This window comes from Amia ocellicauda, chromosome 22, assembly GCF_036373705.1.
Source record: "Amia ocellicauda isolate fAmiCal2 chromosome 22, fAmiCal2.hap1, whole genome shotgun sequence".
Classification (NCBI taxonomy): domain Eukaryota; kingdom Metazoa; phylum Chordata; class Actinopteri; order Amiiformes; family Amiidae; genus Amia; species Amia ocellicauda.
In genome coordinates, this window is record NC_089871.1 from 3,982,518 (window position 1) to 4,009,195 (window position 26,678).

The following is a 26,678-nucleotide window of genomic DNA, read 5'->3' on the forward strand; positions in this document are numbered from 1 at the left end:
GAGCCACTTTAAAGAGCCACTAGGGATATTGGTATTATAATCAAGCACTACGTTATTACTTCAAGTGCTTAATGATGTCACGTTATGGTAAGGCACAACAGAAAGACAAAGCAGCAGGTATATTATTGAGCTTTGAGGCTTCTCTATTCCACAGCTGGGCTCCTATGGTCCTGATTTGTTATCCAACCAGCAACTAATGGTTTATAGTAAAATCCACAGTGCTTTGCTGTCAAATGTCTTAGACTGCAAGCTTAATTAGGGCCTGTAACTGTTTTATACACCATGTAAAGTGCTCAAAACGAATGTTAAGCCACTATCGTCCCTGAGAAATAGATTTGGGCGGCCCAGACGAGTGGCACATACGGCATAAAGACCTTTATCTCCTGTCTTTACATGTCCGAGTGGAGTGACAGTGCCTGTATGAGGCGGTCTTTTTAGTACAGAGAAATGTCAGTCAGCGTTCTCAACAACAAAAGACCCTCCCTGCTCTCTGAGCACACCGGGGGTCTGGGATTACCGACAGAGGGACGGGCCGACACTTCTGGGAAGGAAGGGCAGAGGAAATGCAACAGCACGTGTTTGCCAGTGTATTCTCTCACCTGACCCTTGCCATTTGTAATAGGAGATCTGGCCTTGACCACAAAAATTGAATCCTAAAATCATTAAACTTACTCCAAAAAAACTAAAGAGCAGCTGCCTAAACAAAATTAGGTACAAAGCCTTTGTGACAGGCATTAATTGTAAAGAAAATATATTTTTAATTAGCCAGAATGGGCCCCCTCTCTGGTAGCCCTCCGTGTGTGTGGGTGAGTGGGGGGGAGGTGAAGGAGATCTTCTGGTCCTCTCTGCACTGTCCCAATTTGACCGAATCCTCTCTCTCCTCCTGCAGGTGAAGACCGAGGAGCAGATCGCTGCCGAACAGGCCTGGTATGGCACTGAGAAAGTGTGGCTGGTCCACAAGGATGGATTCTCCCTGGGTAACTAACACCAGAGAATGGGTTCTCAAAATGTATCAGTTTCTATGTTGTGTAATTATATTCGTCATAGATTTTCGAATTTGCGCGTCTCCAGGGATTACTGTGCTACAGTCTGTGTAACACAACCACAATAAATACGTCTGTTTATGTGATTAATTTTTGCTCTGTTTGTTGGTTTCATTAGCAACGCTATTGAAGACTGAAGCTGGCAGTCTCCCGGAAGGAAAGGTCAAGATTAAACTGGAACATGACGGGACAATACTGGATGTTGACGAGGATGATGTGGAGAAGGTCCATTCTGTTCACTTATTTGTAACATGCTATGAGTGTATGTTGAGAAGGATGGGCTAGAAAGCTTTTGACTCTTAAAGTTACGTGCTGATCACCGTTTCTGGTAGGAGAAACAGTCCCACTGCCAGTCGGAAGTTACTGTGAGGGTTTGTGTATCCCTTTGAAAACAAAATAAGCATACAAAAAACACCTTATGCCACCACGTTCTTACTCCCCTAGCTAGAAACCTGTCATGTAAAGACTGGGAAGAGAATTTAAAATTCTTGACTGCATGTTCTCATGAGAATCAGGTATTCCGGAATAATTTTTTCCAGAACAAATGTCGTGCAGCAGAAGGCTCTGTAGAAATGTATAGAAATGTATTTTGCAACATCCTGATATGTTTTCAGATCACCAGTGTGAATTTTGATGTCATAATCCTTTTTTAAACCATTTTGAGAATTATAAGACTCAGATGTCACGTTTTTCTCCTTTTGCCTTGACAGTATGTGCTTTTGAAATGTGAAATGCCATGTTGATTACTCTAGTCTAACCCCATTCTGACTACTAACGGTGTCTGACTTGTGACCTCGGGTGTGGGCGTGACCTTTGCCCCCACGTGTCTTTCCCCTCGCAGGCCAATCCCCCGTCGTTTGACCGAGCGGAGGACCTGGCCTCGCTGCTCTACCTCAACGAGTCGAGCGTCATGCACTCGCTGCGCCAACGCTACGGGGGCAACCTTATCCACACCCACGCCGGGCCCAGCATGGTGGTCATCAACCCCATCAGCGCCCCCTCCATGTACTCCGAAAAGGTACCGAGTGACTACAGTCGTCCGCTGACAGCTTTATTCGGAGATGCGCAGGGTGAACTGTGGGCGTCAACCACGTCTGCCGCAGAGACGGTGATCGTAAAAGCAGCCTGTGTTTGATGTCTGATCCAGGTGCAGACTTTCTAAGGTTACACACATCCTCGAACGTCTCTCTTGTCGCTGCCTTGTTTCACACAAAGCATGAGTTGTAATCATGATGATGATTTGTTTTTTCGCTGCTATGGATTTATTCTGGTGCGATCCTGAGACTGTGCAATAGTGTCGGGTTATTTCACAAAGGACAGCCTGCGAGTTCCAATAATGGTGTGCCTGTCATCCATCATAACTAATTATTTTCCATGTGGATGACTTTAATGAGATCATTAGTTGCAGATCACTGCTTTTGCGACTTTACGCTTTCCTAATGTTCGATAAAATAGGCTGTAAACTGCGTTAAGGCAGGAGAATAGGGGCTGTATAGATTTTCTAAGCCAACCCTTTGATTTGCACTGCTGGTCTTAACAGCCGGCACCGAGGGCCCGTGGAGTGCAGAGATGAAACATTTTAAGGGAGTAGACTTGCTAGGATAACTTTAATAACTTTCAATATCCCTCTGCAAAACCTTTTAGCTCTGTGTTTTAAACCGTAAGCGTGGCGCATCGCCTCGCAATGCGCTGTAAATGAAATCGTCAACTTTAATTTGTTTCTTGGTGCTTTTTCATTCATTTTTTTATCGCAGGCAAGACGCATAAACATTGTCTTCTGACGGGGGCACATTTTAAAGAGTAAAGATGTGTTTATCATTTTTAAGACCCTGAGAAAATATCTACCTTGTGTGAGGCACTATACTATTTGCGGCATTAACTTTACATTTGAGAGAGTCAAATTTAGAAATGGACAAGAGGGTTTGTAGTCTTTTCAAGCAAAGATAGGAATCCGGTGTCTCTGGACAGTGTCCCGCTCACATCCTTTCTGTTTCCCTGGCAGGTGATGCACATGTTTAAGGGCTGTCGCAGGGAGGACTCCTCTCCGCACATCTATGCCGTGGCCCAAGTTGCCTACCGGAACCTGCTGACCACACGGCAGGACCAGTCCATCGTACTGCTGGGCAAGAGCGGCAGTGGCAAGACGACAAACTGCCAGCATCTGGTTCAGTACCTGGTCTCCATCGCGGGCAGCACCGGCAAGATCTTTTCTGGTGAGTAGAGTGACCCATAAAGTGGTCCTTCCCTCCCAACCTTTTATCCAGACAAAGCTTGACTGGAAAATGTCAATGATAAAACAAAGTGTATTCAACAACATAGGGCAATTAAAACCAGTTCTGATAGTGTGGAAATGATGGAGACTCTAACCTGTTTTGTTTGAAAGGGAAGCTCTATGGAGATACTTTTGATGTCCAAACATCGGCGTTAATGGGTGGTTCTCAGCGGATGTGGGAAATTCTGTTTCTGTTTGAGCCGAACTCCAAATTGTTCACTTAACAATGACATGAGCAACAATAGCTGGTGTCAAATTACAGAGGGCATGAGTAGGTTCAGATACCGGCTCAAAGTACCGCACAGCGATACTGTGACAGAGGCAGGCCCTGAACTGTGAACAAGGGAACCTTCTGGTAACAAACCCTTTACCACCAGAGCATCTTGCCTCCTTAATTGCATCTTGGCTAAACTGAACACGTTTGTGGAGATCTACAAAGACAGGACCGGGGTTTGCCAGCCACGGTGTTAAAGGGTCTTCAGTGCCTGGCTAGTATCCAGTGCCTCTCTGTGGCTCTGTGCACAGTGCCTACCCCACCCCCCACCCCCTTCCTCCAGGAACACAGATGGTTTGAGATCCTTGCCGAGCCGAGCGCCCCACTCCTGACAGGGCCACCTGTGCTCTTCAGTCAGGACTCGGCTGGCTCTCTGACTGCCACCCGCCGAGCTGGTTTGATTTCAATAACTTCGTTGAACGTGATGCCGGGGTGGGGGTGGGGGGTTGAGGTAGATTCCTGTGGAGGAAGGGAGAAGCCCATTGAAATGCCAGGGAGGCGGAGCTGAAACGGCACATCTTTCCGGGCTCCTCCATTGCAGAGGAGCAGTGTGCATCAGAGGATCGTAGTGAGTTTGTTTTCTTTTTCTTTACCGTGCTAATGAGAGTGGCGGTGCTGATCAACTCTGCTGTGAAGCTGTGTGCTGTTATCTGTGGTGGTGAAGGAAATGGTTTACCATGGGTGGGGAGATCTGTGTGGTTTTTAAAACCACTCTCAGGAAGGGCAGGGCTTGGTTATTCACAGTTCAGCTTGAGGCGTGATCAGTAAAAGACCTACAGACGTCAATAATGTGAACTCTGCATTTTCTCCTGCTGAAAAATTCACAAAAGCATGCATGAATATCCCAGATTAGGCTGTGCCCTAGGATTTTAGTTTATGTCAAAGCAACACTTTCACATTTAATTGCACTGATTCCCAACTCCCCCCACACTAGCACCAGGGACCACGCAGCCCTTTAACCCCTTCTTAGACGGAGTGATGCAGGGCGTGAAATCTCTCTCTACAGCCGAGAAGTGGCAGGCTGTCTACACCATCCTGGAGGCCTTTGGGAACAGTGCCACCTCCATGAATGGCAATGCCAGTCGCTTCTCTCAGATCGTCTCGCTGGACTTTGACCAGGCTGGGCAGGTGGCGTCTGCGTCCATCCAGGTACAGTACCGAGCGGCATGGGGGCACCATCTGGTACCACCACAAAGCACTGAGATGTGACCTTTAATTAAGGTAGACCCTGTATTGAGAGATTTCATTGAGTGCTAAACCTTTGGAGAACAACGAAGGGAGAATTTTACACATTCACTTCGCTGTCGGGTGCAAAACAATTCAGACTTTTTCAGAGTTTTCACATTCTTGCTGAATTACTGAATAAGGGGATCATTGTTCCAAAACCAATATTCTTTGTTTGGTTCTCATCATCAAGAAACAAAATCAGCTCAGTCTATACCGTTTATGCTTCAGAGCAGCCTGTGTTGGCCCAGAAGATTTAATTTCTGGTTAAAGAGCAATCAAGGTTCAAGTTGGTTCTGTTGGGACCACGCCTGATTGTACACCTGCACCCACAGCTTGCCTGCGGTGGTGCTAATTTGCGCCATCTGAAACCCTTATTCACAGCTGCTACCCTGGTTTGAAGGAGAGGAAGTGTCGGCATAAACCGATCGGTCTTGAAATGAATTCACAATGGCCGTATATCTTCTCCTCAGACCATGCTGCTGGAGAAACTACGAGTGACCAAGCGCCCTGAAGCGGAGTCCACTTTCAACGTCTTCTACTACTTGATGGCTGGAGCAGACAGCTCTCTCAGGTACGGACGCCATGACAGCAGGACCAATTATCATAGCGTCGGCTCCACACCAGCAATTGTATCTCCCCAAATTCCATAATTGCATTGCAAACATTGTCGGCTGATTGCAGCAATTATAGCATCAACACAACTGGTTTCGTGCCTTAATATCCCTGTTTTTTTTAATGTAATTATTTGTCCTGGCTTCAGCTTTCTGCCCCATTATCACTCTGACTATGCTCTGCTGACGGCATTATATAGTTTGAAAGAGTGCAGTGTGGGCGATCATTATACAAGGTTGCTGATTCACTGTTTCGTGGATTTTTTTTTTTAAAGTCAAATATGGTGGTTAGGGGCTTGAATAGATTATATACATGCAATCTAAATAATCCAGATTGGACTGTATATTTAAATGCTCGGAAGCTGTCAGACCTGCAGGTTGTCTCGTTTCTCAGATAGGACCTCTTTCTGTGTGCTGGGAACAATCGAGAACAAGAAAGAAAGTAGACACACTGAAAATAAACGCCCTGACAATAATATGTATGTGTGTGAAGCAATTATACTGGAGGAGTTGAATATGGCAGAGTTTGTTATAAAGTTACATTCTTTCGGATTCTTTCATCTCGTGTCTCCAGTGCACGAGGTCTATGTATTTGCCGTCTTTAAATTGGTCTCCCTTCTGCAGCTCGTAGACAAACATCTGCCATCAAACCGTAATACTCCCTATGCATTATAATTACTACTGAAAACGAGGACAGAAAGGATGTAAGCCTGCAAAATACTATCCGTGCCAGAACGCAGAAGCAGGAGAGCGAGGAAAAGAGGAACGCCGTGGAATCCCGAGGTGTCGGCGGCTAGGTAGTCCAGGTGGCGTTGGAGCAGAAAGAACAGGTTGTCTGCTATGGCTCCTGGTGGGTTCGTTAGGGGGGTGTGGTGACTGCAGCGCTCTTGTGCAGGGGAGAGGTTAAGCGGGGAGTGAGAATGTACACGGTGCCACCTGGCTCTAAAAGTGCCCTGCAGCACATGGCAAGAGGAAATACCTGCCAGCCTCCTGGTGTGGGGAGCTGCAACAGAAGCTCCCTGTAATCATCTCCTCGAGCATCACTTTCACCATAATTGTGCGAAAACACCATTTGGAAAAAGGACAGGGTGTGGGGCCCGGGGGCCACCGTCTTCCATTACTGTTGTTTTCTGATTTCCTCCCTCAGAACCGAGCTGCACTTCAACCACTTTGCAGAGAACAGCGCTTTCGGGATCGTCCCGCAGTCAAAGGTACGTTCTCTCTCCTGTGTCTCCTTAAAGTCTTATTATGCTCCTACTGTGAATAGGTTTAAGGGCATCCAGAGGGGAGCGAAAACGACTGGCAATTTGAAACTTTATTTTATTTTTCTATAACAAATCTTCTGTGTCAAAAGTGTCTTAAAAAGATGTACAGTGAGGGAAAAAAGTATTTGATCCCCTGCTGATTTTGTACGTTTGCCCACTGACAAAGAAATTATCAGTCTATAATTTTAAAGGTAGGTGTATTTTAACAGAGAGAGACAGAATAACAACAACAAAATCCAGAAAAACGCATTTCAAAAAAGTATTTGACCCCTTCGACTTAATACTTGGTGGCAAAACCCTTGTTGGCAATCACAGAGGTCAGACGTTTCTTGTAGTTGGCCACCAGGTTTGCACACATCTCAGGAGGGATTTTGTCCCACTCCTCTTTGCAGATCCTCTCCAAGTCATTAAGGTTTCGAGGCTGACGTTTGGCAACTCGAACCTTCAGCTCCCTCCACAGATTTTCTATGGGATTAAGGTCTGGAGACTGGATAGGCCACTCCAGGACCTTCATGTGCTTCTTCTTGAGCCACTCCTTTGTTGCCTTGGCTGTGTGTTTTGGGTCATTGTCATGCTGGAATAAGGGAAGGAGGGAAGGAGGTTCTCACTCAAGATTTGACGGTACATGGCCCCGTCCATCGTCCCTTTGATGCGGTGCAGTTGTCCTGTCCCCATAGCAGAAAAACACCCCCAAAGCATAATGTTTCCACCTCCATGTTTGATGGTGGGGATGGTGTTCTTGGGGTCATTCCTCCTCCTCCAAACACGGCGAGTTGAGTTGATACCAAAGAGCTCGATTTTGGTCTCATCTGACCACAACACTTTCACCCAGTTCTCCTCTGAATCATTCAGATGTTCATTGGCAAACTTCAGATGGGCCTGTACATGTGCTTTCTTGAGCAGGGGGACCTTGCGGGCGCTGCAGGATTTCAGTCCTTCACGGCGTAGTGTGTTACCAATTGTTTTCTTGGTGACTATGGTCCCAGCTGCCTTGAGATCATTAACAAGATCCTCCCGTGTAGTTCTGGGCTGATTCCTCACCGTTCTCATGATCATTGAAACTCCACGAGGTGAGATCTTGCATGGAGCCCCAGACCGAGGGAGACTTATTATGTGACAGTTACTTTGTGTTTCTTCCATTTGCGAATAATCGCACCAACTGTTGTCACCTTCTCACCAAGCTGCTTGGCGATGGTCTTGTAGCCCATTCCAGCCTTGTGTAGGTCTACAATCTTGTCCCTGACATCCTTGGACAGCTCTTTGGTCTTGGCCATGCTGGAGAGTTTGGAATCTGATTGATTGATTGCTTCTGTGGACAGGTGTCTTTTATACAGGTATCGAGCTGAGATTAGGAGCACTCCCTTTAAGAGAGTGCTCCTAATCTCAGCTCATTACCTGTATAAAAGACACCTGGGAGCCAGAAATCTTGCTGATTGATAGGGGATCAAATACTTATTTCACTCATTAACATGCAAATCAATTTATAACTTTTTTGAAATGCGTTTTTCTGGATTTATTTGTTGTTATTCTGTCCCTCACTGTTAAAATACACCTACCATTAAAATTATAGACTGATCATTTCTTTGTCAGTGCAAACGCACAAAATCAGCAGGGGATCAAATACTTTTTTCCCTCACTGTAGCTATAATAAATATAAAACCAGCGACTGCCTGGCGGATGTTTGCTGCAGAACTGGCCATAGGACCACAATTAGAGGGCTACTGCCCCTTATTAGTCACATTTCTCCTCTTCCCCAGCCCTCATTTGAATTTATTTGAGTTATTTGAATTAGAGAGACCAGGACTGGGCTTCAGGGACTCGTGTTCTCGGGGGCTGCGCTCCTTTTTCACGTTTAGTTAACAGAGAAGAGGGATCAATTGACGACTGGCCTTTTTCTGCCTCTTTTGTTGAATTCCATCCCTGGAAATAGGAAGCGGTGCTCATCTGAAATAAATTACACCGGCTCTGTGCCCGGGGGGTGCGGTGAATTTTGGCAGCTCCGTCTCCCACTTGATGGAGCTTGGCCTGCGCTGCGCTGCGACACACACTGTACCGTACACTGCTGCTGCCGACGCCGCGGCCAGATGGCGGTGTGTGTCACGCTGAAAGTTAATGAACTCCACCGAGGCCCAAGTGGGTTTGTGTATTTCGACCGATTGCTGGTCTGCTACCCATCTTGCGTTTGAAAGTGTGTGTATTTTAGGCATGATTAAAAAAAGACCTTAAAAGAGTTAAAAACAAACCAGTAAAAAAAATGTATATGTCTTTGTTTTCCTCCCCTACATAATAACGCATTCATAGCCTGAAGAGAAACAGAAGGCATCCCAGCAGTTCACTAAGCTGCAAGCGGCAATGAAAGTCCTGGGGATCTCATCAGAGGAACAGAAAACCTTCTGGCTCATCCTCGGCGCGATCTACCACTTAGGGGCGGCTGGAGCCACCAAAGGTACGATCTCACCACAGGCAGAGAGACGGGATGTGAGGAATATACTCTTGTGATCAGAGCTGTCGTAAATGCAATACCACACATGGAAATGGTGATCCTGTGTGTGACACACATTGTTACATATAATCTATGATCTTAAACCACAGCCTTCTCTCCCGAGGCGAGCTGAGAGGGATGTACGAAACGCCGGGTCACTTCCAAGAGTCAATAACAGAATAGACACGCAGGGCTTAATAAGAAAACCAACTGACAATGAAGTGTAATACTATGTGGTGTTGCTGCAGCTGTTTAAATAGCATGTTTTATTAGGATAATATTTGATAAGCTGTTCTGTGATTCAGGCCAGAATAGTCTTGAATAGTAGATCATGTCATTGGAGCGCATTGCCTTTCAAGTTTAAGGTTATGAACAAAGGAATTAGCAAACAGTTCCCAATCAATTCAGTGTGTGGATAATACAAAGAGGCTGCGCCTGCTGTTGGTAGAAAAAGCCTCGGAGCCGAGCAGCCCTTTTAATTTGCGAGAGTGGCTGAATTATAGATCTGTGCCATTGTTCTCTGGCTCGGCAGCAGTTTGCAAATGTAGGTGATGGCTTTTCTTGTGTTCTAATGAAGATGGATGTTTCCTCCAGTCTAAATGTTTATTCATAGCCTCTAATATTGCCTTTCCTGCAGTTTCGGTCGTAGACGGATTCGGTAATGAACTTTTTAATCATTCGCCTCTAGATTGTTCCATCTACATTTTGTTTTACAGTATTTTTTTATTTCCTTTCCACTGTGTCTGTGTGCTTCCTCTCTTGTGCTCGGATCACTTTGTACGCACCGAGGGAACTCTGTGGCGGAGTGACAGGCTAAATCTCCAGATGTCCATCAGCTGACTGTAGTAGATGTAGTGTAGTATATCGTAGCACTCCTTTTTTGCACGGATTCACTACGTAGAGGATTTTTGCTCTAGTGGAGAATCTGCTGTACAGTCCCCTGATGTTGTATCAGTGCTTTTCCAGACTTGAATTTGGAGGCTGTGGAAAATGTGTGCCTACGTAGATATCCAAATAAACACACCCTGGTCCTTTTGAGTATATATCTCTGCAGTAGATATTATGGTAACAAAATGAGAAGTAGACCACAGAATTCTCCATTCCTTCAGCTTCACTCACTCAATGTTGCACTGTGAGTCACGCAGTCTATTGTTTTTTTTGCTTTTGTAGCTTGTGGTTTGTATTTTGATACTTTTCGAAGCATTTGAACACTCACGCCAGGCTACACAACTGCATCACAAGGGGGCAGTATTAACCTGCTGTGACTACAGGGGAAACCCACCTAGGAAGCCAAGCAGGTGTTTTCAAATTCAGTCAAAACCCGAAACATTGCCAACACATGCCAGCACAGGACGGCTTGGGTAGTTAGTGCTTAATTTTACCAACCAAGATGGCTTTTTATTTTCCAAATTGCAGCAAAAGTGATACCAATGAACTTGCTGGTTGTTTTTAGTTCTTTTTCTGTGACCTGAAAGCATGGCCTGTCTTTTTCTGAGATGTTTTTCAGTGCATGGTTTTGTATACTTGTCTGTACTACCAGCTTGTATATATGAGTGTTCTCCTCAGATAAATGACAACTGTAGAACTGCATTACTGTTATGATTAATAATGTTCTAACAGATTGTTTTTGCTTGCATGTTGCATGCCGCTCCCTTTACAATGCAGAGGCCGACGAAGGTAAAACTTATTCCTTGTTTGTGTTTTATTTTTTTTATTTTTTTCAATTTTTATCAACTGAAACAGAGGTTTTGTCATTTGCATTTTTATTGTTTTTCTTCTGTGTGGTGGTATTCCTACCGTCTTTCATCTTATTCAAAACAGACTGTGTCTTAGTAACGTGTTGCCTGTTACACACTCCCAACTAGATAAAGCTGCCAGATCAGAGCCTGCGTCTTCACAGCCCTCTGTTGGATGCCTGAAATCTAATTTACTCTCATTTCCCTGTGCTCTCTGCCGAGCTCCCAAGTTGAAATGAAAGCTTGTCAGTTTACAGCAGTCGTTAAGTTTCCACGATTAATGACGCTGACCCAGAGGAAAGCTTGTCTCTTCGCTTTCTGTCTTCCCTCAGAAGAACAGAGCGCAGAGCAGCCGCTTTTTCTTGTGTGTGATTACCAGCGATGAAACGCCAATAACACGCATCCATTTGAAATCAATCCGTGCTAACTTGCGTGTTGATGCGCTGGGGAGGCAGTTACGCCTGACCCTCGGAGCTGGCATTGCGTAACAATATAATAAGTTGCTATAGATTCAAATTTCCCAAAGATTCAAATAAAGACCGCGTTCCAGCCAGTGTAACACAATAACATCAATAACCGTAGAGAATGATGAACGTTTGTTTGGCCTCAAGTACATTTCATCCTCCATTTAGCGTCTTTTCCTCACCGTTTGTGTTTTTATGTAGTGTGTGAGGCTCAAAGGCGGCTGCCTCTGTCTGTGCTGACGGTTGTGTTGTGGTTGCGTTGCAGCTGGGCGCAGACAGTTTGCCCGGCACGAGTGGGCGCAGAAGGCCGCGTACCTCCTGGGCTGCACTCTGGAGGAGCTGTCCTCCTCCATCTTCAAGCACCAGCCCAAGGGCGGCCTCCAGAGGTCCACCTCCTTTCGCCAAGGCCCGGACGACATGGGATCGGGAGACTCAGGTAGGAGCTTACGGGAAGCTTATCTCACTGGAAGAAACCTCAGTAAGGAAGTATACCAGTTTGAGCCTGTTATGGGTAGTTTAGCCTGCTATTCCTGGTACTGGTACCCTCCCCATCCTTTTTAATATTTGACTGATCACTTTTCGGTTTGTCTAGAATATCCAGACTCTTCATACCGATGTAAGTCTGTTTAATCATGATTTGTGCTGGAATGCATGTTGGTTATTACCTGTCCTACTTCCATATATAATAATTATCTCCATCATGAGACACTTTTCTTTGTGTGGGCGATATGTGGGCCATATATTAGCTAGGCTAATTTGAAAAGCAAGCTTCATAAGTCATGTTAGGCACACCGGTAGACCCAGCGAAACTTCATTAAAAGAATGGTAGGCTTGAACGGTTTAAAATCTAGGACAGTGAGTATTATCTGCCATTTAAAGGCATGTACAGTCCAAACATGGATTCTCACATTATCTTCTGCCCTAAGAGGTTTTGTGAAAGAAAACCTTAATACACATTTCTTTGCCCTTTATGATTGTGTGTGGATCTCTGAATAACTGCTTCCTCTAGTCACCTTAATGTCTTATTCTCTTGCCCCCGCTTTAGGTCCCAAAATAACAGCGCTGGAGTGTTTGGAGGCCATGGCGTCAGGACTGTATTCTGAGATCTTCACGCTTCTCATCTCGCTCGTTAATCGGTCAGTGATTTAACGGTTCATTTTATTTTTTAATGACGTTTAATCTCTTATCGTGACCGTCTGTCAGAACCCAGTCCTCTCCTCTCGCGTCTAGGGTCCGAACAAACAAAACCAGTCGCGCACAGTTTGTTTCGGAGTCTCCGTTTCTATGCGAACCTGGGATACAGTAATTCACTGTAACGGATATATTGCTGCTTCTCTCATTTGGGCACAGAGCTGTTTTTTATTATTTTGCTTTTAACCCTGGGGAATTTCAGTGTTGCAGGGCATGTAAATTGTAAAGTGATGTGAATATATATTTCTTTATTTCCTCCAAACCCCCCCACCCTCTAAAGTTCACATTTATATTTGTGTGCAGATTTTTTTTTTTTTCTCGCTCTCCGTCTTTCAAATAGGAAGGAAATTGAACTTTTTATTCATTCTCCCTTAGGATGTCCTTAACGCTTCATCAACTTTTTTTTCTTATTTAAATTTTGGTCCCACTACTATCCCAGTCTTTCTTTTGGAATATTTCTGTCAATTTCTCATTTTCTAACCCCCCCACCAACCCAAACCACTCTCACTTTATCATCTTTTTTTCTCCGTTTCCTTTCAGAATATGGTTATGTTTTGCTTTCTCCTTCTCTTTATCTCTTCTGATCTCGTTCCATGTTTTGTCTCCGCCTTCCTTTTCATTCTTTTCTCATTACTGTTCTTCTCATGTCTCTTGTTCTTCCCTTGCCTCCATCTCTCCCCTGACCCCTCTCTCTTTCTTTCTTGGTCATTTTATCTTTCATTCCCTCTTGACTCCCTCTCTCTAAATCTATCTTTCCCCTTCTCTTGGTCTTTCCATTTTGCTCTCTGTTTGTTCCCTTCACACTCTCTCACCTTCTCTCTCTCTCTCTCTCTCTCTCTCTCTCTGTCTCCATCTGTGTGCCTGGTTCCTCAGAGCCCTGAAGTCCAGTCAGCACTCTCTGTGCTCGGTGATGATCGTCGACACCCCTGGCTTCCAGAACCCACGGCTGGCCAAGCGGGAGCGGGGGGCCACCTTTGAGGAGCTCTGCCACAACTACGCCCAGGAGCGGCTGCAGACGCTGTTTCATGAGCGCACCTTCGTCCAGGAGCTGGAACGATACAAGGAGGTACCTCGACCTAGAGCGCGAGAGAGGGACGGGGCGCAAGGGGGTGGACCGAGTCCCAGCCAGTGTTCAACTGCCCAAGAACAGCTACATGGGGGGTGTGGGATCAGACCTAACTGATATAAAACCATGGTTTTGTAGGTCTTCACTTCACAAGGTCTTCAAAACATGCAAAACACATTATTTGGTTCAGGGAAGCAATTAAGCAGTTTCATTTTCTAAATGGAGATGAAGGCAGTCAAAAACCACCAAGCACTGTGGTCCTCCAGGACTAGGGTTGCCCTCCTCAGCTCTACAGAACAAATGCAACGCCCCACAATGACACTTCAGTCCTCCCACTCACACGCAGTGGGCCCTGTACAATAAGCACCCATTGTTATGCACAGCCCCCAGTTAATGGAAGTGAAAGGCCACTGGGCTACAGAGCAGTAGCGTCTGGCATATACAACCTATGAGCCAACATGGAGGGAATTCATGGTATTTGCTGCCATTGTTGGCTCACGGTGAACTAAGACTACCCTCTGCCCGTCCCTCAACTCTCCATGACATCATCACTATAAGTGTGCCACTGGGTCCTGTGAACTACTGCAACGCCTAATGACCGCTCTCCCTAGTTTTAATAAAGGATGCTGTCTTCCCCGCATCTTTTTTTGTGGACGAACAGATTCTGAATGCAGAATGAGCTTCTTGGCCTCTCTGTGTTAATATGAGGAAGCCATGCCCTGCTGCACTAGGACGTGATCCGGCTGCCTGTATTGCAGCAGGAGTGAAGCTGGGATCCCACTGCCCTGTTTCCTGTGGGAGGGGAACTCTGAACAAATCTGTTTCAGGTCCCTGCCCGAGTCGGCAGAAGCAGCCGTTTGGATCATTGATCTTCCCAGGCTACACTTTTTCAATAAACCCGTCCTCGTCACTTGATTGCACCACTGGAATATCCTGGGATAACCTTAAAACCGGCACACCGGAAAGCGCAAGGACTCTCCCCGCTCGGTGTCTGACATCTCGTCTGTTGTGCTTCTTTACTGTCGCTTGATCTTCATTACACAGATAGATTGAGTGAGCATGTGGGCTGGGATGTAGTGGCAGTCCCAGTGAGACCTTGCCTATTGCTACAGTGCAATCAAAGAAATGCAAAGCGCCTATTTATAAATAAGCTGTCAAAGGCTGCCTTAAACCAACAAACGCAGCCTACAGTTGGCCTCGATCGGCACGTGGTTGACGTTCGTTATCGCTTGGCCCTCACTACACAGCCAGCTCCTTCTCTGAGGGAGCCTGCCTTTATCTCACCACCTGTTTGTGATCATACTTCATCTGCCGCTTTGACACACACCAGTGATCAGTTCCGATCTGGCACGGCCGCCCACAGAGCCGCGGCACGCACCGCGAGGAGGATTGCGCACCAAGAGGAACGGCAGTCCCATTTGACGTGCATGCTGGTGTAGTTATGTATTAAGCAGAGTGTATCCACCTGCTATTTGTTGAATTCGGTCCTACTTGGTCACACCCAATTAAATGCTTGCGACGCCTTTTTTCTCGTCTTCGCATCCTGTTTGGGATACCCTACCAAATCGACAGCATAATACAAGACCGTATTCCTTATATCAATGGTTCTAGACCTCCATGCTCAGATGGCAAACTTAAACACCAACTTTTAAGTGCTCTGAGTGCTTCCATTACAGAGAATTACAAACCGCCATGCATTTGAAACTTAGGTGCTTAGGTAATCGCAAACTCAATGAAAAAGTAAAAGCGACTGTTACATTGAATTCTCTTTCCTGAAATGGTGCCCAGCTAAGCCACTGAGGCTTTTTAGATGCTGTATAAATGGGTGCATTTTTAAAAACGTTTACCTTCTTTTTCTTCCACAGCACGAAGCACGGCAGGTATTTTCCCACTGGCAATGTGACCGCTTTACAAGTACAGGAAAAGCATCACCTTTGCAAAACCCATTTTTAACCCTTTCTCTCAGAAAAATCAACCTTGAGCTCAATACATGTTTATAACCTAATAATAATAATAATGATTATAGACTGTAGATGTGTCTGTTTAATTTGTATGTTTTCAATGTGAAATTCATTATTGTTTTGATATAATCATTACAATGTTTTTGTCCTGTGCTCTGCTCTAGTTATCAAAAGGTTTTCAGACGTCCAGGGGGTGACGGCTCACACATGCACAGAAACTTTAAAAATGAAAGAGAGATGCTTTATAAAGATACTATTAAATAATGATGATTCTTAACTTTACACCCCCACAGGAGTGGAAACCTTTTGATAATTAGGGAATTGTAGTCTCTCAAAGTGATTTACCAATAACTGAACTAATGGACTGACTTCAACTGGAGCCATAACTTCAAATCATTAGGTACTAATCAACCCTCTGTCCCCATCTAGGAAAATATAGAGCTTGCATTAGATGACATAGAGTCCAGTACATCACTCTCTGTAGCTGCTGTAGACCAAGCATCTCACCAGGCTCTGGTAAGAATGAATGATTATCCATGCCCGTTTCTTAGCTTCTATTACAGGTTTCCCCATGGACAGTTAACACCTGTTTGGAATTGACCACAACCAGAGGCAGGGCAAAGCAGATTGTGTAAGAGCAGGCGTGGGCAACAGTGCTGTGCTTGACACCAACTCCAACTCAAGCTTTTAGCGTGGGGGCAGGCACAAGCAAGGGGACAACATCAGCTATTGAGATCGGCACTGGTGTGATTGAAGGTGTGATCCAGTGCCATAACAGATTACATTATTCTGTGAAGGTGGAGTGCTTCTTTAGTCTGAAAGTTACAAAACACACGTAGCTTTAAGTAAAATGAAGAAAAACCCAATAACAACAAAAAAACAATAGTGCAAACATGCCCTTGCCTACTAATATAGTCTTTTCTACTTGGATTCAGGGTTGATATCAGTGTTTTCCTTATATGAGCTACAGTGGTCTTCTCAACAGGTGTGACTGTTACATGTCAAGTCTTACAGTGCTTTTGATTGTCATTTTATCATGTTTTTGTGCTTGTTAATGCATCCGATTCTATGGTTAGCACAGCTACGTTTCTGTCCTTGTCTTTTCAACACCTTACAACTAACTGACACCCAAATTCCTAGTCAGGGTGAGACTCCAGCTGTAAGTGTTTGGAGCAGGAGCAGGTTTTAGGAGACTGTGCAATTTATGTGCTAGATCCTAAACGAAATCCCATCCGGATCTCGACTGAGGTGTTGTATATGCTCTCCAAGAATAGAATTGTCTAGGATCACGACTTTCCCAAACGGGGAGCTCGATATTCATGATGTCGGAAATCAAGCCTTTTAAAATTCACCTCCTCTTCTCAATCGCTCCCCGTTCTCCCCTCCGTGCTGCTGCCTCTCTCCGGTTCCTATTTCCACAAGTTGCTCTTTTGCCAGTTTTCATAAAACATCACATGAATCTAAGTGTTGTCTTCCCCGGAGACATCCTTGGCCTGTGAAGCCCAGGGTCGGTTCGAGGACTGGAATGCAAATGCCACAGTACAAACAGCCTGCAGGCAGACATTCAAGACATCAGAGACGCGGGCTGAGGAAGGAGCTCTAGTGTGTCGGCAGTTATGTAATGAACTGACACAGCGACACATTGGAGCGTAGTCCCTGTCAATACATTACAGTGCGTTTATTTTTAATCACCCCCCACACCTCCCGGGAGTCATTAAATGGTTTTCATTAGCTCAATAATATATATGTATTCAAAATTATAAAAAAAACGAGCTGTGGAAAACCATGGTAGCCATTACTGCCATTAATTGCTTAAGTGGACAGCCGCAGTATAAAGTTTATGAATGCTTGGCTGCCTCTTGGCACTTATTCTTGCATTAGTGCTAATGAGAGAGCCGTGGGTAATGTATTTACTTTGCCTTTTGAGAAGAGAGAAAAAAAACAATAATTTGGTCGATAACTTCTTTTCGTTAACTGTCAATAACAAATAAAATATATATATAAAAAACGCTTGCAGAAAAGTGGGAGTGCTGAAAATGTGGGAATTCATGGTGCTGCCAGTTGTCAGTTGAAGTGCGATCAGTACGATCCGCGGTCCTTTTTTTGCACCGTGTACATGTGAAAATGTAAGGCGAGTGGGTGTTTTTCAAGGACGTCGCAAGCGCTTTAAGTGTTGAGTGCTTCACGCTTATTCAAGGAACTCGCGGCGCAGAAGTAACGGGAGACCTTTCCATTGTGCAGACGTTATCCGGGAGGGCCAGCATAGAAATAAACGTCTCCGAAGTGGTTTGCAGTGGTATACAATTTGGCGATACAAGCAGATAAATAGAAGAAGCAAACTATCTGATTGTGCTGTTGGAGTCGGTGCCCAGAGTGTGTGCAAGTCTGAGTGTGCCAGTGTGTGTGGGTCTGCGATAAGAGGGTTAGACGCTGTCACTCTGCCTTCAGTGTGTCTCTGCAGTGCCCTGTCAGTCTGATCTGAGTGCTGGGGCTGAAGTCCTCTCTGTAGTGCGACTGGAGTGACAGCTTACCCGAGTGCTCTTGTCTGTCACAGCTGTACCGTGTCTCTGAGTCTGCTGATAGGTTATCTATGGCCCAGGCTGCACTTCATGTGTGTTTTGGGGTGATTTAAGTATGTCTTTGTCTGTTTGAGTTCTCGATCTATAGAGTACGTCTCAAGGTGGTGCATGTGGTTCTAGACTGTCCATCGTTGTGTCTGAGCCCTGTGTCTGTGCATCAGGTGCGGACATTGGCTCGGACGGATGAGGCAAGGGGTCTGCTGTGGCTGATGGAGGAGGAGGCCCTGCAGCCGGGGGGCTCAGAGGAGACCCTGCTGGAGAGGCTGTTCAGCTACTACGGCCCCCCGGAGGGAGAAAACAAGGGTGAGGGTACCAACATATTTGACTTCCATCATGAAGGCTTCTTGGGTGGTGCTAAGTGGTGCTGATCTTGTGTGTGACGTTTACCCACCCTCTCCAGGCCCATCCTTGTTGCTGAAGAGTGAGAAGCCACATCACTTCCTGTTGGGGCACAGCCATGGCACGGATTGGGTGGAGTATGATGCCCATGGTTGGCTGAACCACGCCAAGCAGAATCCGGCCTCCCAGAATGCTGCCATCCTACTGCAAGACTCTCAGAAGTAGGACATTCATATATTTTATATTATATCCTGGTCCTGTAGAACCCCATTATTTTAAAGTATCATAGATGTCTTCAATCAATGGCTAAAGATACTTAAGTGGGTTTCTAGTGGAATAAAAACCCTTAGACACCTGTTGCACTAAAGTGCCCTCCATAAAACTCATGCATACAGTACAGTAAAAGTACTACGATTATCAGAATCCAAAGACCAAAACATGAACAAAAATCTATTGCCAGCTACAAGAAATGGACCCAACGTGATCATTTGTTGGTTTTGGAAGTGCTGCTCTTTATTCTTTCTTTCAATCTTCCTCTCTCTCGCTCTCACTCTGTCTTGCAGGAAGAACATCAGCAATCTCTTCATGGGGCGGACGGGCAGTGCCACAGTGCTGTCGGGATCCATCGCGGGGCTGGAGGGGGGCTCCCAGTTGGCCCTTCGTCGTGCCACCAGCATGAGGAAGACCTTCACCACAGGGGTAGCAGCGGTCAAGAAGAAATCACTCTGCATCCAGATCAAGCTACAAGTGGTGAGTCCCAAAGTGTACAGAGAGCTCTGTGCTGGGGTGGCCAGCTGTGATAGTGCTGGTTGTTTCTTAAGTGGCACCTCTCCTGCATGTTTGATGGGTCGACAAGAGGGTGATAAGTGAGATATCTCACCAGCTTCATGTGGAACCATAAGATGTTATTTTATATCATGCTGACTGGCTGTACATGTGTTTGTTCCTTGCAGGATGCTCTGGTGGACACAGTGCGGAGGTCCAAGGTCCACTTTGTGCACTGCCTGCTGCCCATGGCCGATGCCCTGAGTGGGGAGGTGAGGGTCCTGGGTGGGCCATCCCCCAGGGTGGGCGAGGGAGAGCCGCACGGGGAGAACTGTGACACTGGCCTCATGCAGCTGGACGTGTCTCTGCTGCGAGCTCAGCTGCGGGGCTGCAAGCTTCTGGACGCCTTGCGTATCTACAGACAAGGTAGGTGCAGAGCAAAGGTGGGGGTTCGGGGCAGGAGTTTTGCAGTTTGCTCGTTGTTTACCTGGTCATATGTTTTTACTTCCCTTCCTCAGGTTACCCCGATCACATGGTTTTCTCCGAGTTCCGCCGCCGCTTCGACGTACTGGCGCCGCACCTGACCAAAAAGCACGGCCGCAACTACATCGTCACGGACGAGCGGCGGGTGGGTCCTCCCCTCTCCTCTTCCCCCGCAATTAAGTTCCCCTTTATTAGCTGTGTTTCTTCTCTCGTTCCTAATTGATTATGAATATGCTGATAGTGGAAAGCTGTTTTGCTGATTAATGAAGTGAAGAGAACTCTTGTTTTCCCATCGGTGCGACGATGACAGAGCAATAAACCCCAACTAATCAGGTTTATGATGGCTTTATAGACCGGAGCCTCGCTTTATTAAATAACGTTTCCAATTCAGATTAACCACACTTGTAGACAGGGATAAGGTTTTAATTGTTCCGGCGCTTAGAACTCGCCAAAGACTTGAAGTTAAAGCGATAATTAATCACATTTGTGTTCTTCCAAGTTTCTCTTGTTTAATCTCTTGGACAATTAATGTGGTTGAGCTGGAATGAATGACAGACTACACACAATATAGCAGAGAAGGTTAGGATTGGATTGAAGGAGGCGCTGTCAGGCCACTACATTATCTTAATGTTATTTAATATAGTCAATATGCCCCAAGACATGTCGCTTTTATTGTTTCTGCAGAGCCTAGAACCCTTTTCCCACTATACCCAAGCGGCCGCTCTCTTTCTCTATGAAGTGTGTAGTTTGCCCTTGTTGAAAAAGAAGTGTCCTTGACTAATATAAACTATTATGTATCGTGTGTTTGTTTTTGGCTATCCGACAGCGAGTTGTTTTCAACAGCACAATTTGTATTTTAAACGTACAGAGAACTGGTAAAGATTAAGTATCGTTTAGTGGTTTTACAATCGTTTCAGAACGCAGCACAATACTATGCATTTTGCAGGGTGCCAAAGTGTAGGACAAGATCATAGCAACTGCAACAAATGAGGTAGAGGATTACCGTTCAATGGGTTTGAGTAGGCAGCAGATAGTAGATGGAAGCATGAACTGAACAAAAGATGCGTGTGATCTGATCTTGCATTGTTGTGTAGTGTCAGGTGGCGCTGAGTCAGCTGGGGAAAAGTTTATAATAAGTGCTTTGGCATTGCTGCAAATGTTTTCCCAATGACATTGTTGCACTTCACCTGATAGGGGGTTGGACAGGTACACCAATTCTGTCAACTTCTAAATAATCGGTCTGTTTAGAAGTGTGTATTTAAGGGAGAGAAAAATTGAATTTCCTAACTACACTGTGCCAGCAAAGTATCTGTGCCCTGTTCAAAATGGTTGGCACTGAGAAGGTTAACTCGCTGTGGTCCTATAGACATGCAAAACAGGAGTACCCCTGTAAAGAAGCACAGGAAAAATGATCCAAAAAGGTACTCTGAAAGAAAGAAAGAGAGAGAGAGAAGGAGAGAGGGAGGAAAAGAAAGGAGAGGAAAAAAAAAATCCTATCTCTGCGTCAGCATCTAAGAAGAGGTCTCTGTGGAAACGGAGGAAAACAAAGCCCTCTTAGTGCGGCTGGCCTGCCATCTCCTTTTACAGTGTAATGTAGAGGGGGAACACTTCACTGCTGTATTCTCTAGTAAGCCTATTTACTCAACACAGAGAGAGAGAGAGAGAGAGAGAGAGAGGGAACGAAGCTGGAGCTCGCTGCGGAGACTGTTTATGTAAAGACCGGGGACTGCCACTGGTCTTGTGAATCCAGGAGTTTCTGTTTGCATCTCATCTCAGAGAGTGTGAGCAACCAGACGAGCTCAGGAATGATTTATAGACCACTCAGCTAGTCAGAAATTAACAGATACATTATTACAGGCTTCTAAAAACAGAAATATACACCTCCCCCTCTGAAAAAAGATTTTGCTGACTATTGTAAGCACAACTTTTTTAATAGTACAATTGATGTATAAATATATTGTTTTAGACTTTCCCGTAAAGAATTGGGCTTTACATGTGTTCACATACTTCAGAGGCTTGTGACCTCTGTGTCTGACAATAATACAGGCAGTGTTTAATGCAGGTGTTTGTTTTTTAGGCTGTTGAGGAACTGCTGGAATCCCTGGATTTGGAAAGCAGCAACTATCACATGGGGCTGAGCCGGGTGAGTGACCTCCAAACGAAAGTCTTTCCGGGTCAGATCCCAGCCAATCAGGACTTACCGGGAACATTTCTGCCCAATGCGCCGGTCCGCCATTTCAGAAGAGATTTTTTGTGTGAGTTGAAGAGATATTATGTATAAGAGAGAATACAAAATGCGTGGAGTTTGACAGCTATGCAGAGCAGTACAATAGGTGTGCGGCATTCATTCTAGGATCGACAAGTGGGGATCTGAGCTCTGTGATTTGCAGGGAGGAATAGCAAGCGAGCAGTAGGGTGGTTCGCTGACAAATCCTTACCTCTGGGCCCACCTGACTCCTGCCATGTCTGCTGCAGCTGCCGATTCCTCTCCTGGCAAGCCCTGTGGCTGTTGGCACCGTTCAGTTTCAATCATCTCTGAACAGTGTACACAATTAAGACGGATTCAATTTTATTGTCTCGACAATGTATTATCTGCACCAGCCCCGACTCGTTACTGGATTAGGCATGATCAGACTGGCTCCTTTGTTGCCGTCACCCAGTGCTGGGTCCTTGTCTTGTTTTCCCGTTTCCCGGGAATGAAAAAAAGCATTCTATAGATTTGTTTGTGTCATTGTGCAGCGATTGACATTTTTGGCACTGGGGCTTGTCTTCGCAAGGTGTCTTGGCTTTCAGAGCCGCTACACGGCGAATACCAATCAGCATAATGAGATCTGTAGGTTTCTGCTCTTTGACGGTGGGGAAAACGAAGGCTAGAGGACTGGCAGACAGATTTACGGATCTGGGATTGCTGGACGTTTTCCTGGCATAATCTGGGAAAACGTAAGGTTTGTCGTATTCGGGCGAAGAAGTCAGATGGAATTAAAATCTGAAGCGAACAGGATTGTGCTCTTCAGTGACCTTGTCCTGCAGCTCAACAGCCAGCAGGGATAGAGAGGTGTTATCTGTCAACTAAAGGGGTGGTCTATTGGCCTATAAAAATGCCACCCTTTCATCAGATATACAAATACAATCCGCTCTGTTGTCCCAGCACTCCAGTGATCTCATGGGCTCTTGGCGGAGGGGAGATTGTTTTGGGATTGGGGGGTGGGGCTTGATCAGCAGCACTGAGGAAAGTGTGACCCTCCTAGAACGCCTTTCTCCGCTCAAGTCCACTTGACCTCCATGCCATGGCGACCGAACAAAGCAGCCCTTTGTGCGCTCTCTGCTCCTCTGCCCGCACTGCAGTTTGTATGCACGAGGGATGGGGGGGAGGATAGAGAGAATGACAACAGCATTGCTCAGCACTTTCCCAAAAAAAACGTAACAAGTTAGGAGGAGGAGAGAGCAGTTGGCCAAGTCAGGCAGAATTTCAATGGAGAATGGAATTTCAAACGGAATTGCAATGGAAAAACTGCCATTGATCCCCACCCTGATTTTAACGTATATATGTAATATGTCTGTTTATATCCCCTCTTTTTGGCAGGGTGCCTCACTGGTGTTAAAGAGCCTTTTAACTAATATTTGATACAGAATAATACAATCCAGTGCAGCTAAAGTGAATTAGACAGTGGTTATCTGTCACAGGGAGGCTATTGATATAACCGATTTCAGAGCTGAACAGCCGTCCCCGGGATGATGTGCCGATGGTAAACCATATCCCAGGTGTGTGTAATTGATGGCAGAATCGTACAGCAGGCTGTGCTGACGTGCCGTATGTGAAACAGTATCCTGTTACACTTTATGGCTCTCGGTTTACGGGTCGGGAGGCTGCCGGGTACTACAGTGCAGCAGTCCTTACATGCCTTCTGACTCGCTTCCTGATTACAGACACTGTTGTCATTCTGCTCTTTTACTGCAGTCTGACTTGACTCCCTGTAGCTTTACGCAAGCTACTGTGGAGTGTACTGTGGTATCATGTAAATATATTTATTGATTATATTGTACTCTCTTCAACCTTGTTGTTTGCCGTGGATGAAGGCTGTTCTGCTCAATTGAATGAATGAATCGGTTCAATTACCGAAATCACCGCTGGGGTGGAAAAAAAACGAGACCTACCTTGACTCCACTCCATTATATCAAGTTGTAGTCGGAAGTATTCACACATTCATTTTGGTGGAGTGGTGATCTGAACGTTACATTCACTCACTCACGTTCACTGGGGGGGTGGGGGTATTCCTGAAGAATAAGCTCTTAAATCTTCAAAGTGGTGACCTTGATGCTTGAGCCATGCAAGCCTTGATAGGTTTCCTCCTGCAAAGCCTTCTTGTGTCATTGGAAATGTCTAATTTGCTAAGTGCTGGACGCTGCTCTCTGTGCACTTGTCCATCATTAGCCATCGTCTGGGGAGGGTGGCAGGCTGCCAGGGGAGCTTCTGTCAGCCCCTCTGAATGGTCCCTCATCAGTGTGGATGGGCAGGGTCTGAATGGCATCCTTGGTTAAAGCCCTTTATTAGTAATAATGTAAAATCTGGATGAGTGGCAATGAAAGGAGCTTTAAGAACACAAAACGCAGGCTTTTGTCTCCTGGGTAATTGCTTTCTTCCAACCTGAAACCCATGATTTAAAGAAATGTCCTCCACTAGAATGCAAGGATCTACCAAATGCCATCACTTACAATAAACAAATTGGAAAAAAAACAGCAAATCGTAACATAAGAACCCGTTGAAAGAACTGGTGTTGCCACTTTCTCTCCAAATGGGTTATTTGAGCACACTGGCAGATGTTTGGGGATGAAGTCATATTTATAACGCTTACAACTCAAACTACCAAGCCTTCTGTAGTGGGCGGTCTGAATAACAATAATCAGGACTGGGATCTGGGGGCCTGGGAAAGGGACAGATTCGAACACTATTTAGTGCCTCCCCTCTCGGGTCCTTCCACTGAGATAATAAAGTGGTTTGCAAATGAATTATGGATTCCCATTTCCTTCTAAATATGGAGTGAAACAGCCGTATCAGATGTGTGTGTTTATTCTTGATGTTTGTGTCCTATCTTGACCCCGACTTTTTCAACAAAGAGTTCTCCATGCTTGAGGAGTATTTCAGGGCTGATGAATGTGAGCCCAGGGTGTTAACTGGTGTCCCTGTGGTCTTTCCGTAGGTCTTCTTCAGGGCGGGTACTTTGGCAAAGCTGGAGGAGCAGAGGGATGAGCAGACCAGACGCAACATCACCCTGTTCCAGGCAGCCTGCCGGGGGTACCTGGCCAGGCAGTCTTTCAAGAAGAGGAAGGTAAGACTAGTCAGTCCGGGTCAGTGTGGTTCCCCTGCGCTTTGTGCCTGGTCTGGTGTGAAATGGCAAAACATGGCACAGACTTTAGAGAGGTTCTTATTAATATCTCTGAGTTGACACTTCCCCCCCAAAAATGGAAACCTTTTGCTTTTTTTGTGCCAGGCACTGCTTGTCCTCCGTAGAAGATCCGTTCCTCTCAAGGGAGTAGCCAACCTGCACTTTGTCACAGTTCCTCATCTTCTAGATCTAAGTTGACTTAAGCCTGATGATATTCGATAGGCACCTGTGCCAGAGGACACCGTTTGAAACGCTCTCTGACTGCTTCTGTGACTTATCGATTTACCATTGCGGAAATGGAATACAGAACACCTGCCATTTCTCTCTCTCTTTCTCTCTCGCCTACTCTCTCTCCCCCTCCCTCTCCCTCTCACTTTATTTCATTTACTTCCCTTCTTGTTCCACCTTCTCTCGTCTCCCTGCTCTGCCTCTCTCTTGTTCCCTGCCTCCCTCGGTGATGTCGCCGACTAGCTACATGACAGCAGTGACCGCGCGCAGCCCACCCACCGCTCTCTCCCCTGCGCTGTGATCGGGTCCTGCCAGCGCGGGGAACATCCGTCTGGAACTGTATAATAATCGTGGCACTTAATCACGAGCGAGACAGACCACCCCGCTCCCTGCTCCCCGCTCCCAGGCAGCGGTCTGTTTACAGTACGGCACCCACACTTGACTTCCCTGACTTGATCTCTTATCCTAAAATGGTCCAATTGAGCTAAACAAGGAAGCGACAGTGGGGTCTTTTTTCTCTCTAGTTTTTTACACCCCTGTTGTCAGTGCAAGGCTGCTTTCGACTGTTTGCCTTCGTACATTGGCATACTTTGGTTTTCAAGCTTATTCGGTTGTGTTTTAGTGTGTGGTTCTACAAGGAGGCCTGCCCGTTTAGTGTATTGCTCCTCTCTGTAAGTATTTATTTTTTCTTTTTCGTGCCTCTCTCTGGAAATTTGAAGCAGTTTGGGTGGACTGACAAATGCTTTCTTTCTTTAAGCGGCTCTGTCACAAAATATTCTGCTGCTATATTGGAGCCAGACTCAGGTGTAATCTTACAGCTGGGTTTTTCCAGAAGTACGAATTGTCAATTTGGGAATGTGATTCTAAAAGCTTTCTATCTTCCAGTTAATGTCTTACAAAATTTGTATAGTTTTACACTTAAGATTCAGAGTAGCGAAGTCACTGCTTATTTCATCAGGCCGATTCTACTGTTCAGGTTTTAAATGCATCCCCTCTAGATGTTTTAAAACGTTTCAAATTGGCGAGATTTGATTTGATTTCATTTAGTTTTATTTTAGCCGAATTGACTTGAATGGGACTGGTCTGCGTTGCTTTCATTTCAGTCCTAAACTCAGTTAGATTGTTGTTTCCCCGTGTAGAGAGATCGGGATTTTGTGATCGAGAACGAATTTCTTGTTTTAATATCCATCTCTTAAAAACGAACACCAAAGAAACAATTAAAAAGATCCCTAGACGAGGTGCAGGTGATAAATGGAACTGATCAATGGACTCCGGCGTGGGACTGCGGTGCTATATGGTTTGTGCAGC

General features: G+C 45.6%; 1 protein-coding gene across 13 annotated transcripts in view; it reads left to right on the plus strand.

Moving 5' to 3' along the window:
- Positions 1 to 26,678, plus strand: part of LOC136717898 (unconventional myosin-XVIIIa) — a 111,814-nt gene that overhangs the window by 49,658 nt on the left and 35,478 nt on the right. For 12 of the 13 annotated variants that reach the window (XM_066695465.1, XM_066695466.1, XM_066695469.1 and 9 more), the window contains 20 exons: positions 890 to 977; positions 1,162 to 1,268; positions 1,885 to 2,061; positions 3,046 to 3,256; positions 4,596 to 4,738; positions 5,287 to 5,387; positions 6,575 to 6,638; positions 8,994 to 9,138; positions 10,840 to 10,851; positions 11,640 to 11,810; positions 12,420 to 12,510; positions 13,439 to 13,631; positions 16,022 to 16,108; positions 18,333 to 18,474; positions 18,572 to 18,731; positions 19,074 to 19,260; positions 19,464 to 19,701; positions 19,794 to 19,903; positions 21,836 to 21,901; positions 24,957 to 25,085. In XM_066695465.1, coding sequence (XP_066551562.1) covers positions 890 to 977; positions 1,162 to 1,268; positions 1,885 to 2,061; positions 3,046 to 3,256; positions 4,596 to 4,738; positions 5,287 to 5,387; positions 6,575 to 6,638; positions 8,994 to 9,138; positions 10,840 to 10,851; positions 11,640 to 11,810; positions 12,420 to 12,510; positions 13,439 to 13,631; positions 16,022 to 16,108; positions 18,333 to 18,474; positions 18,572 to 18,731; positions 19,074 to 19,260; positions 19,464 to 19,701; positions 19,794 to 19,903; positions 21,836 to 21,901; positions 24,957 to 25,085 — 2,622 coding nt within the window. The remainder of the gene's footprint in view (positions 1 to 889; positions 978 to 1,161; positions 1,269 to 1,884; positions 2,062 to 3,045; positions 3,257 to 4,595; positions 4,739 to 5,286; positions 5,388 to 6,574; positions 6,639 to 8,993; positions 9,139 to 10,839; positions 10,852 to 11,639; positions 11,811 to 12,419; positions 12,511 to 13,438; positions 13,632 to 16,021; positions 16,109 to 18,332; positions 18,475 to 18,571; positions 18,732 to 19,073; positions 19,261 to 19,463; positions 19,702 to 19,793; positions 19,904 to 21,835; positions 21,902 to 24,956; positions 25,086 to 26,678) is intronic. The other variant, XM_066695459.1, reaches the window with a different exon arrangement.